This window comes from Bison bison, unplaced genomic scaffold (assembly GCF_000754665.1).
Source record: "Bison bison bison isolate TAMUID 2011002044 unplaced genomic scaffold, Bison_UMD1.0 scf7180017864148, whole genome shotgun sequence".
Lineage (NCBI taxonomy): Eukaryota > Metazoa > Chordata > Mammalia > Artiodactyla > Bovidae > Bison > Bison bison.
Genome location: NW_011494720.1, coordinates 6,663,962 through 6,676,830, shown reverse-complemented (window position 1 = coordinate 6,676,830; position 12,869 = coordinate 6,663,962). Strand labels below are relative to the sequence as shown.

At 44.7% G+C, this 12,869-nt stretch overlaps 1 protein-coding gene across 8 annotated transcripts in view; it reads right to left on the bottom strand.

Moving 5' to 3' along the window:
- The window catches only part of ARID1B (AT rich interactive domain 1B (SWI1-like)), a 422,452-nt gene that overhangs the window by 16,398 nt on the left and 393,185 nt on the right, over positions 1 to 12,869 (bottom strand). For all 8 annotated transcript variants that reach the window (XM_010840865.1, XM_010840862.1, XM_010840858.1 and 5 more), the window contains 3 exons: positions 9,797 to 10,001; positions 3,885 to 4,023; positions 3,454 to 3,626 (listed from right to left, as the gene is read on the bottom strand). In XM_010840865.1, coding sequence (XP_010839167.1) covers positions 3,454 to 3,626; positions 3,885 to 4,023; positions 9,797 to 10,001 — 517 coding nt within the window. The remainder of the gene's footprint in view (positions 1 to 3,453; positions 3,627 to 3,884; positions 4,024 to 9,796; positions 10,002 to 12,869) is intronic.

The following is a 12,869-nucleotide window of genomic DNA, read 5'->3' as shown; positions in this document are numbered from 1 at the left end:
GGAATCCCCATACATTGAGAGGCTGGGCTTGGTCATGTCATGACCAGCTCTGACCACTGGGGCACTGGCAAATGTGATATGGCAGAGGGCTGTAAGAAACTGCAAGTGAGGCTGTGGCTCCTGGAGTACTCCTTCCTGGAGCCTGTCTCCCATGGCACCAGGCGCCCAAGAAGCTCCGTGGAAAGGCCCCAGGAGGAGGTCCCTGTCAACAGCTCTAGCTCAGCTCCCAGCCAGCCTCCGGATGACACCAGCCATTCAGGTGGCACCTGCGCTCAGCAGAGCTCTCCACCAGGCTTCGGATGACAGTCACCACCTCAGAGTCCCAGCTGAGTACATGTGGAGTCAAGAGCCGCCCCACCTACCACTGGACTGTGAGATATAACTGAGTGCTGTTGTTAAGGCTACTAAGTCTTGGGGTAGTTTGTTACAACAGTACAAATTAAACAGGGGAGAAAGTTTGTTACAAATAGTACTCAGTAAACAAAATAAGAATTCTTATTCTTTGATTCTGTTATTCTACTTCCAGGAATCTATTTCACAGCAACACTCTACAAGTGTGAAAAACAGCTAGCTATACTTCAATAATCACTGTTATCATTATTTATAATAACAAAGTATTAGGAAATAACCATGAATTACTAGAGCATTAAAAAGAGTAAGTAGGATTGTATCTGTGGATACTAATAAATATTCAAACTATATACTGTTAAGTTAAACAGTATATAAATATTCACTTACTGTTTACTTAAAAGCAAGCAATCAATCAATTCCTCGATCAGTGATGAATGAGTGAGTAGGTGAGGAAGGCAGGCAGGAGGACAGGCAGGGCCAAGGCTACTCAGGGCTTCTGGGTCTTAGAGGAGGCTCTTTTATCTACCATCCCACCACATTCCAGGTCAACCACAGGAGCAGCAGCAGCAGCAACAACAGGTGTGATATCCACTGATGTTGGTCATTAAATAAAAAATTAGAGCCCCACCAAGTTCACTGACAGAATATGGTGAACTGAGGATGGAAAACTTTACTGTAACAGGGGTAGGGCTGTAAGAAAATCTGTTTCCTGTGGGCTTTCTGTTTACCTGCTTTAACTCGGTACTAAAAATGTCAGTAGTGGAAGATAGCAGGTAAGCTGAAATACATGGGGGAAATGTGAGACAGGGCTCTCGCCGAGCCACTGTATCATTTACACAGTGGATGAAAACACTCTATAGAGCTACCTGGTACCTAGAGCAAGGTAATCCAGTCATCTCCTCTTCACCACCACACTTATTTTCATTAAAAAAATATAGGCATAAGGAGACAAAAGAAATAGAACTCATGCTGTCAAATATAGCATAATAGGATATTGGAATAGTTTTCCATAACTTTGAAACTGGATTCCAAAGCATAATTATTTTTCCATGTTATTGTCATATTTTCAGAGTTTAAAGGTATTATACAACCACCAACAGCACCAACAACACATTCTTTCTAGCATCTCATACCACTAAGGAAAACAGTTAACTCCAACATTCACAAAGCTCTTGAATTTCTGAGCTTATGGATTTATTGCATGTTTTGAAAAATCTATACCTGAAATAAGCAGCTCAAACTTTTTGAAAGGAAAAACTATAGATTATCTTGTTTTGTGTAACGGGTATATGAAATACATATAAAATAGAATTTCATTTAATTAAATGGTAATGTGCCCAACATTTAAATTTTTGAGATTCTTTTTTTATTTTTCATTCCTCCATGCTGCTGCTGCTGCTAAGTCGCTTAGTCGTGTCCGACTCTGTGCGACCCGAGACACCAGCCCACCAGGCTCCCCCATCCCTGGGATTCTCCAGGCAAGAACACTGGAGTGGGTTGCCATTTCATTCCTCCATAATACTTGTCAAAACCAAGGCTTTAGGGCTTTATGCTTGTCTCTACTTAAAACAATGTTATCAAAAAATTCATGTAAAGGCACTATTATTTAAGGGATCCCAGAATAAATACTTCCATAAAAATGTCATTCACTACTTTTTTTGTATGTATTTCAGAAATAGTCATACCATGCCTCAATTTCACAGGACTCTGCTGCATTAGGAAGAATGTCAACAGCATGTAGAGCTTGTGTGCCAGTGGAGAAGCTAGAGAGGGCAGAGGCTGAGAGACCTGCGGTCTCGGGCCGAGTGACCGCAGGGGATTGACACACGCAAGAGAAAAGCCCAGCCTGGGTGTCTGCTCATGTCAGTGAGAGCTCTCGGGGATCTCGTCTGTCCTACAGTTGTTGATGCCATTTCTCTGCTTGGTTCTCCAAGATTACACCCAATAACAGTGCTCTGCCCAGCTCCAGACACACAGCCTACCCCTCACTGCCTTGACATCTACAGTGAACTTTGGTTTCCTCTCTGTCTTGTTCATTCCCAGGTGTCCACACCACAGGCAGTGACAGCTACCCTCACCTCCCTCTGTCGCCTGACTGCCCACCTCTCAGTCACCATCGCTTGGTTCTTCTCCCTTAACCCCACATTCAACATTCAATCCATCGGCACGTCCTGCTGTTTCTACCCTCCCCTCCCCACACATATACTGAGTGGTTCCATTCTCTCTCCCTGCTGGTCTCACCCCAACTCCTCACCTCTCTGAGGACTCTGACAATGGTCTCCCCAACTTGACCCTCACTTGTCTCCAATACATTCTCCATAAATGTCCAGATAGTTACTCATTTATTTTTAACAACAACAACAAAAACCCAGTCACCTCACTTCCTGAGTAAAAACCCCAAACTCGTCAGCACATGCAGGAAGTGGAAAGGCTCTGGACCTAGGGGCCTGGACGTCCTCAGCACGGCCCTCGGCTCTTTGTGCCCAGGAGCCTCCACCCCCGACGCACACCAGCCTCACTGCTGCCTCAGCGCCCCTCGCCTGCCCCTTGCTTGCGTCCCCAGAGACCCTGTCCGCCCTCCCTCCCAAGGAGAGGCCCCTCCTCCACGACTGCCACCCCCCTCCCCCCGCCACCACGCCCTTGTTCTTTGTGTCCTTTCTTCCTGGTTGTTTCCTTTCTTCTGTCAAAAACCATCTTCAGTCACATATACGTGGTTTACCTTACTTTTTATCTCGTTTGTAGCCCGTCAGCTCCACAAGGGCCTGTCTGGTTTACCAACTTAGCACCCAGCCCATGCCTTAAGACAAGCCTGATGCTGACTTGGGGCAGCATCAAGAGCACCTCTGCTTACAATATGTACCAGTCACTCTTCTAAGGCCTGTACTTATGTGCATTAACTCAGCTCCTCTTCATGACCCCTTATTATCCTAATTTCCAGATGAAGAAACCGAGGCACAGAGATGCTAAGTACTTTCCTCACGGCTGGAAATTTAGTAGGCTGTGGAGTGGGGCTCCAGTACGTCTCGAATGGGTCAGTGAGTCAGTCACAGGATGGAGAACGCCCTCTGGACCAACCCTGCGCAGAGGGCCCTTGGCATTTACCTTTCCTCATCCCCCCAAAGGGGTCCTTGTTGGGCTCATAGGGCATCCTGCCCATCACGTCTGGCATGCTCATGCCCTGCTGGTACGGGGTGCTTGGAGTCATGGAGTTGCGTTTGGGGAACGATGACTCACTTGCGTCTGAGAATGGGTCGTGCACACTGACAGTGCTGCTTCTGATGAGATGAGAGACATGAAAGCTTAACCACAGAGCATTAGTCACCTGCAAACGCTGATCCAGAAAATAAGCCAACCTTGAAATCTGTGTACATGGGAACACCATCCAAAGTAAATTATATGACTGAAACGAGTGGTAGTCAATATTTAAAGACTCACTAGAGAACACCATTTTCTCTCTCTCTAAAGTCTGCTCCAGAAAACTAAAAGATAGACAAATCTAACTTTGTATGGCTCACAGAGATCTTTTAACATACCTTCCACCTTGCACTGGGGTCATCTGTCCATGAGGGGTGGAGGCTGGAGTAGGCGGCTTCAGGTCACCTGGAACCTCTGCCATCGAATTACTGCCAGTTGACTGGGGGGTCTGTGGACCTTGCAAGGATCCTGAGTTAGCTGATAGTAGTGATACCAAGAAAAAATGGGGAGAAAACTAGAGGTTATCAAGTGAGCTCATCCTTGATAGTTATTTTTTTTTTAAAGGGAAAGAAAAATAGGACACCATCTCATGTAGAGAGAGTAACAATATCCATTGCTGGTAACGATGCAGCAAAATTAACTGTCTTACATTGTTTATGGTGAAAATCAGTAAAAGCTTTTTTTTCTAAACTATTTGGAAACGCACTTCAGATATGAGCTGTAAAATACTGGGTAAATGCTTTCCTGGGTATTTATCCCAAGAAAATCATCTAATATAAAGAAGGTTTTAGACAGAAAACTTACTTTAGTGTTGTTTATAATGGAGATAATCTGAATGTCTAAGAATAAGGAAAAATGGGACATAAAGTTTGTTTTATCAATTTGATGGACTATTGTGCTGTTTTAGAAAAACATAAAAATTATCGAGGTCTTAGGCAATGAGAAATGTTTAAGTTGTAAAGAAACGGTACAAATTAATAATGAGCTTTGTATCATTTTCCCACATCTGGATGTGTCTATGCTGTCAGTAACAGTAGTTTTTGCAGCTATGAAATAATTTGTTATTTACACAAGTCGTATTGGTTTAGAATTCTTTAATGTTATGGCAGAAACTGAAGAGGAACTAAAAAACTTGATGCAAGTGAGAGGAGAGTGAAAAAGATGGCTTAAAGCTCAACATTCAGAAAACTGAGATCATGGCATCCGGTCCCATCACTTCATGGCAAACAGATGGGGAAACAGTGGAAACAGTGTCAGACTTTATTGTTTTGGGCTCCAAAATCACTGCAGATGGTGACTGCAGCCATGAAATTAAAAGACGCTTACTCCTTGGAAGCAAAGTTATGACCAACCTAGATAGCATATTCAAAAGCAGAGACATTACTTTGCCAACAAAGGTCCGTCTAGTCAAGGCTATGGTTTTTCCAGTGGTCATGTATGGATGTGAGAGTTAGACTGTGAAGAAAGCTGAGCGCCAAAGAATTGATGCTTTTGAACTGTGGTGTTGGAGAAGACTCTTGAGAGTCCCCTGGACTGCAAGGAGATCCAACCAGTCCATTCTGAAGGAGATCAGTCCTGAGTGTTCATCAGAAGGACTGAAGCTGAAGCTGAAACTCCAGTACTTTGGCCACCTCATGCGAAGAGTTGACTCATTGGGAAAGACCCTGATGCTGGGAGGGACTGGGGGCAGGAGGAGAAGGGGATGACAGAGGATGAGATGGTTGGATGGCATCACCGACTTGAGGGACATGAGTTTGGGTAAATTCCGGGAGTTGGTGATGGACAAGGAGGCCTGGCGTGCTACGATTCACGGGGTCTCAAAGAGTCGGACATGATTGAGCAACTGAACTGAACTGAATGTCATTATCAGAGTAATAAGACTTTGCTTTAACTATAATTACACTATAATAACCGAGCCCAGTATTGAACAGATCTTTTTAAAACTTAAGTAGGATTCATGTAAAAAATTAATCCCACCTTAAAACATAATATTTTAAGGGCTCTTGCTTTATCACTGATCATAGTCCTTAGCATGTTAGGTGTTAGATAGGTATTGGTTTCACTTATTAATTAAACAAATACTAATTGAATGAATATTGTGTGCTGTTTCCTACCATTGGAATTTATCAAATTGATAGAAAAAGATAAGAATTTCTGCCCACATACATACACACAATACTTTCAGAATTCTAACAAATAGGATTGCTGGTTGCTTATAAACAACAATTTGCATATATTATTATCTACAGTTAACGAACTGTACAATTACCACACTTTACTTTAGGGGAAACTGAGTTACACAAACCCTGGAGATCACAGAGTGCGCTATGAGTGAGTAAGAAATGGGGTCTATCACTTCTACTCAGAGAGCCTCAGCCGACCCTACATGTCTGTGCGGTTGGGGCCTGGTTGGGAATGAATACTGAGGACTGGCCAACAGAGGGTGCTTTCCATAACACCTGCCCTGGGTGCACAGGACTAGAGTGAATCAGGGAAGACTAGCTTCAACTATAGATACCTTCTTAGATGTAGATACCTTAAAATAAAAACTTACCAACTCATGCTTCTAAACCAGATCAGAGTTTTACCAAATTCAGTTTATTATATTTGTGTACCAAGTATGCATTTCCAGAGTTTCACCAAAAAATGCATATTTAAAAAGTAGATATAATGAAAGAAAGAAGTAAGAGTCTTTTACAAATATATAAGGATAACCCTACAGACATGACTGCCCCACAGAACTGGCAGGGGAAATAACTGATTTCTTAAACTCAAGAAGCAGACTGTGCAGAAGCCAGCACAGCTTCCTTGGAACACGGCTCACAAGACCGTGAGTTCAGAATGGCCCTTATTTACAAGTATTCACATTTACAGCTAAAAAAAAAAAAAGGAAATATTCTCCCCTCTTGCCAGTGTGTTTTCCTTTCCTTTCAGGGAAAAAAAAAAAAAAAGAATGCAACCTCTGGAAGCTGCTAACAGAGCAGGCTGGCTCTCTAGGATATCCCTACCTTTTGCCAGAAGCTACAAATGTATACTGGAAAGTAAACAATGGAAAGGTTACTGAAGGTTAAGTACATTCACACACTTCAGACAGAACGGCCAGACTCCTAGCTGGGAAGATAATTTACACAGCATGGACCCGGTGCCCTAGTTCTGGCTGGGGTTGCAGGAAGGAGGGTAGGGAGATGAGGCATAGCTGATAGTCCCAGGTCTACGGCAACCAGAGGTCACCCAGAGGGCACCTCTGTTTATAACCTGAGCCCTTTTTCATTTATCTTCCACTGAGGATTCCCTAGTTGGATCCATGACAGGCTCTGTGACATCACCTGTCAGCTAATAATAGAAATTCAGTCAGCCACCTGCCAGCAAAGATGGATGGGTTTTTGGTTACAGACTTACTAATTGAAAGTGGAGCTTCCTCCCACCACCCGCCACCCATTCCTCCCAGCCGGGTCCCCTCCCTACCCTGCCCCTACCCCACTCTAGCTTACAGTCAGCTAAGGCCCTGGACCCCTGTGGCTGTTCATTAGATCTTCACTAACTTTTACAGTTATAACAAGAGCCCCGCCAGGACTTCAGAGATGCACCTGCACCCCCAGGCCCTGCTCAGGTTTCATTTAGGAGCCTTCCTTTGGTCGAATTGCTCTAGAACCCAAAGACACAACCTGGATCTCTGGGGTGAGAAGCCACACAGCCACTTGACAGTGAAGATCAGGGTGAAGGCTCCAGGGCTAAGGGGCAACACCTTTCAGAGGCTGACAGGACTGAATTTCAAATCTTATCAGCCGTATCACATCCGAACTGGAACACAGGGGGATGACCTTAAGTCATTAGCATCTAGGATTTAAGTTGGTTCAGAATGAACATTCGAAAAAAGAATCTAGAATGTTTCTGAGGAATCTTTTAGTTGTTTGCCTGGATGTATCCGTAAGGAATAAGCTACAGTTAGGTTCTTATGAGAAAAAACCTGACTTAAGGAACACAAATTTTGGCTGAAAATCAATTAAAATTTTTTGTAGTATATAAGGCTCTAACATGGCAAAGGTTTGGGAATAAAATTATTTGTTTCCCTTCTCTGACAATAAATGTTTCAGAAACATTTTCCTTAATAATAGGTCTGGAATGCTGGAGGCAACGCCTGGCTTTTGGTTGAGAGGCTGGCGTTACTCACTGCCCCACGGCCTGGTCCACGTTTCTGTCCTCTTGCTGAGCGGTGTGCACAACACGTGAGCCAGGCAGACTGGCCCCGTGTACCCTGCACTATGCCCTCCAGGCTGTGCACTGGCTGAACGGCTAAATTCAGGAAGCTTTCCTCCCGCTTCCTGTTTCGCAGACTCGGGCTCCATTTGGACTACTGAGAAGAATGTATTATCAGAGGTGCGCCTGCAATCCGAGCTCTTTTGTGCAGTTAAAGCGATAATGTTGCCATAAAAATCATAGTTTAAAATAAAGTGGGGGGAGAGGAAAGAGCTGACTGTTCAGAGCACAGGCCCTGTACTTTCTGAAGTGTCTATACCTCAGCAGGATTTCTTGCACTGAAGCTGATGCACACTGGGAGAGCTATTCTCCATACAGAAGTACAGACCATTCAGTGACATGAGTTCTTTCCTGGCAAATAAAATATATCTTTAGATCTTTGCAGACATCACCACTTTGGTCCCTACACCCTACTGGGTTTTTATTTTGGAAAAATAGTTTCAGAGCTGTTCAGAGGCAGCTTGTTTTACTCTGTGAACTGAATGTAATGTTGTGAGATTTTCGAAATTAGATTTCACAGTTTTTAAAGTCCACCATAAATGGAAAAGTCTGTGGATCTTTAAGGACGGGGTGAGAGAGAGGAACTTCTCTACTTGGATTTAGAACCAACAGATCTATATTGAGGTGTGCTCATTACACATGTACCCTGGGCCTTAAAAGTATTTATTTGAGATCTCTTGATTAGATATTAGCATTGCCCTCCAGATATCAGCTAGAGCAAGTAATTAAAAGAGAAACAACGCCTTTCTTTGGCTCACAGGTACCACTTTCTGTGTGAACAGTTTACCTATTACAGCACTGCTGTAAGCACAAAGTGTGGTAGGTACACCTGGCTCTCTAATTCTAGAGCCAGATGTCTGGGATCAAAGCCTGGTTCTCCCCCTCATTAGCAACAATGGGCCAGTCTGCTGAGATTGTATGTGCCTTGGTTTTCTCAGGGGTTTTAGAACAGTATCTGTATCACAGGGCTCATATGAAGATTAAACGGGAAAGCCCTGGCACACTCTAAGTGCTCAAGAAATACTGGCTATGATCATTTGACTGCATAACAGTGTTGGGGGATGTGGCAGGGACAATCAGCCACTTCATATGCAGGACAGTGTGTGCAAGTGTGACCAACACAGGGCTTGGACACAGCCAGAAACAGACCACAGAATGATCAAACTTAACTTAAGTGAGGTCACCCAGAACTTAGGATGATTCAAATCTCTTCTCATCTTCAATATTGGATTTATCAGAATACAGTGATTCAGTAATTTCAAATCTGAAATGCTAACAGTAGAACAGAAGCCATCAGGAGAGCCGAAAGGACGGCAGGGTGTCCAACAGCTGAGTGGAGAGACAGCAGAGAAGGCAGGTACCATTTTTATGATTTTGCTTCTGTGAATTCAAGTGAATCACCATTATTCCCAAGCAGTATTTGCTTAGATTCCTGACCTCTAGCTCAAAGCTAATTTGGACTCCACTTTCGCAGAAACAGGGCTATACAGATCTTTATCATGAAAGTTTGCTGAATTCGCTACAAGCAAAAACTTGCTTGGCAGGGAACATTAAATATGAGGTCCAAATTTCATTTTGCTGTGTACAAATCTGAGTATCTCCGACAGAGGCAGAGCTGGTGGAAGCTGGCTGTTAAATCTGCAGGGTGCATTTCCAGTATGAGCACAGGTTAATGGGAAGACATTTTGATAGTTAGATGGGATATTTAAAAATAACTGTATAAGGAATTAAGGTATATAACTCAGAACCTGAAGTCTACTTTGACTAGAAAAGGTAAAGCAAAAGATCGGCACCTTCAAAGTGCAGAGCAGAAACACAATATCCCCAGTTCATTCTTCCTTCCCTTAGGCACTGCTAATGGGGTCCAGTTAAACGAACAAGAGAAGACAGGATGTCCCTTCCCCTCTCTCAGACCCCAGTGTGTCCTGTTTGCTCTGCTGAGTGGCCATCTCAGAGCCTGGGAGGGGCTCCCGGCTGCAGCGCCCCCACTTACCAGGAGATGGCGGCTGGAGCTTGGGCTGCTTCTTGGTGTCGCCCGTGCTGAAGACTTCCGGCGGGGGCTCCTCCCCACGCTCGATCTTGCACTCAAAGGCAAACAGGTACTGAATATACTGCTTTTTCAGGGAGCTTGCTGCACTGCTCGAAGTGCCAACATTTAGGTTGGTTGCCAGCTCACGCCACTTCTTGTTTTTATTAACCTAGCCGAAAAAAAAAAAAAAAAGGTAGGATCACTGGTTTGCAGCAGAGTGGCTTGTTTAAAGCCAGGAAACAAAAAAAAGCACTTAATATCTTGGTTTACTTTTTTTTCTCATTTGCCTCTTTTAACTAATGCTCATTACTCCCACTCAGTAGTGCATAGACAGCATTTACAGTTATAAAACCATTAAGGAACCTGCTGATAGCTACATAAAAAGCATTGCTCGTGGAGATTCTTCTGCCCGGTTCATCTTCTAATGCCTCAGAGTCTGCCAGAGTGGGTGCTGCTCGGAGCCGGCGATTTATCTGAGCAAAGGCGCTCTTGCTCACCCCCATCTCACTCATATTTTTTTAAAAAAAGGGTGTCTAAAAACTAATTTAAAAAGCAATAACAGAATTATTTTGCAATTTAAGTATTTGAGCCTTAATAAGAAAAACAATGTCTCCTTCCAACAGCCACAAGCTTCTAGAAAGATGAGCCTATAATTTCTGTTCATGCCCAGTATTTGACATGAGGCTTTCTTGTAGTGTTGGGTGAAGGAGGCCCCAACCAAATGAGCCCAATCTAACAGTCCAGTGGAAGTCATCAACCCTGTCTGAGCTGTGGAGACACCAGCTAGCTGACATGGCAGCACCAGTGGGCTTGGGAAGGGGCACATAGGACCATCCAGTGTTCCCACTTACACTCAGGCTGGAGGGAATACAACTGCAAAAAGAGAAGAAAGGAAAGGAATCCTCAAATGTTATATAAGATTTGAGGAATTCATTTAACTTTTTGATTGATTCCCAATGGGAACATGTCACATGAGGCTGACACACGAAGGAAACATGAAGGCCTGCAAATGCTTGTGGAATATTTTGCCTTTAGATGTGTCCTGTGTTAAGTAGCATGGGTTAAAGGGACAGTGAATTTGAATGAAATGTTCAATTTTTGGATTCAAACTTCCTCACAAAGCTCTTTATGTCCATTTACTTAGTATTAAATGGTGCATGAGAAACCAGAGAATACTCTTGGGAATGCTTAGTGCCATTTTTGGTACTGAATGCCAGGCTGCAACGGGCAGGCCTGTGACTGCTTCTAAAACAGCAGGCAGAGTGCTGCCTGGGACACTCTGAAAAGCAAGGCTTTTAGCTGATTCCTCTGGGGCTGCAGCACCTGTTCGAACCACATCTGATGGGGTGTGAGTGACAATGCAGCCAAGGCCTCACTGCTGGGAATCACTACTACATTCAAGCAACTTCATCAGCTAAGCCAGCAGCATCTTGCTCACAGACCCAACCTGGGAGTCCACTTGGCTGAGTGAGGTGTCCTGACGGTTCCTTGCTTCTGTGAGATGGGTGAAAGCCTTCGCTGGCCACCACCCACACCTGGTCACACCTGGTCTGCATCCTGTGATCCCATCTGATTACGCCATCTGGAGTCAAGCTCTAATTGCTTCATTTAGAGGCCTCAGTCTTGGGTGGGAGGAGGCTCCTCAGGGAGGGCTGAGAACAAAAGCCTCTCCTGCACACCCCTGCAGCCCGGAGACCAGGGTGGGTCCTCAGTGATACCTGCGCATCAGCTGACCTACCTTTGGATAGGGAGGCCCGGAACACCTGAGGCCCGGAGCAGCTCCTTTCACTGGTCTGGGAGGGAGCTCAGGAACTGACAGGTTTTAAATGCTCCCAGGTGCTGCTATGAACACCTAGGTCGGAGAACCAAGGGTAGATAAAGGGCATGTGCTTCGCAATCAAACAAACCTGGCCCCACCACCTACCCTGAGAATCCCTGGGCCACAACATTCTTGTACAGTCGGCCTTCCCTGTTCCCTGGTTCTGCATTTGTGAATTCAACCAATTGTGAACTGAAAGTACTGAAAAAACAAAACAAAACAAAACAAAAACCCCGACTCCGCCCCAAAGAAAGTTCCAAGAAGCAACACTTGAACTTGTACCAGCAACTATTTACATAGCATTACACTGTATTGGGTATAAGTAACTGAGAGATGACCTTTAGTATATGGGAGGTGGTGTGCAGGTTCCAGAAATAAAGAGGCTTGAGCTCACAGGGTTTCAGTATTTGTGGGGATCCTGGAACCAGTGCTCTGTGGACCCCAGGGGACGACTGTACTTCAATCTGTTACATCTCTTCTTCAGGGCTGACGACTCTGCATTCCATGGGTGTTGAGAGAGAAGTGACAAGAAAAAGGACGGTGCCCAGGATGCAGTAGGCAGTCACCCCTGAGGGCCCTTTTCTCCATTCTACTTCGGGATCAGATCAGATCAGATCAGATCAGTCGCGTCCGACTCTTTGCGACCCCATGAATCACAGCACGCCAGGCCTCCCTGTCCATCACCAACTCCCGGAGTTCACTCAGACTCACGTCCATCGAGTCAGTGATGCCATCCAGCCATCTCATCCTCTGTCGTCCCCTTCTCCTCTTGCCCCCAATTCCTCCCAGCATCAGAGTCTTTTCCAATGAGTCTTTTCACATGAGGTGGCCAAAGTACTGGAGTTTCAGCTTTAGCATCATTCCTTCCAAAGAAATCCCAGGGCTGATCTCCTTCAGAATGGACTGGTTGGATCTCCTTGCAGCCCAAGGGACTCTCAAGTCTTCTCCAACACCACAGTTCAAAAGCATCAATTCTTCGGCACTCAGCCTTCTTCACAGTCAAACGCTCACATCCATACATGACCACAGGAAAAACCATAGCCTTGACTAGATGAATCTTTGTTGGCAAATGTCTCTGCTTTTGAATATGCTATCTAGGTTGGTCATAACTTTCCTTCCAAGGAGGAAGCGTCTTTTAATTTCATGGCTGCAGTCACCATCTGTAGTGATTTTGGAGCCCAGAAAAATAAAGTCTGACACTGTTTCCACTGTTTCCCC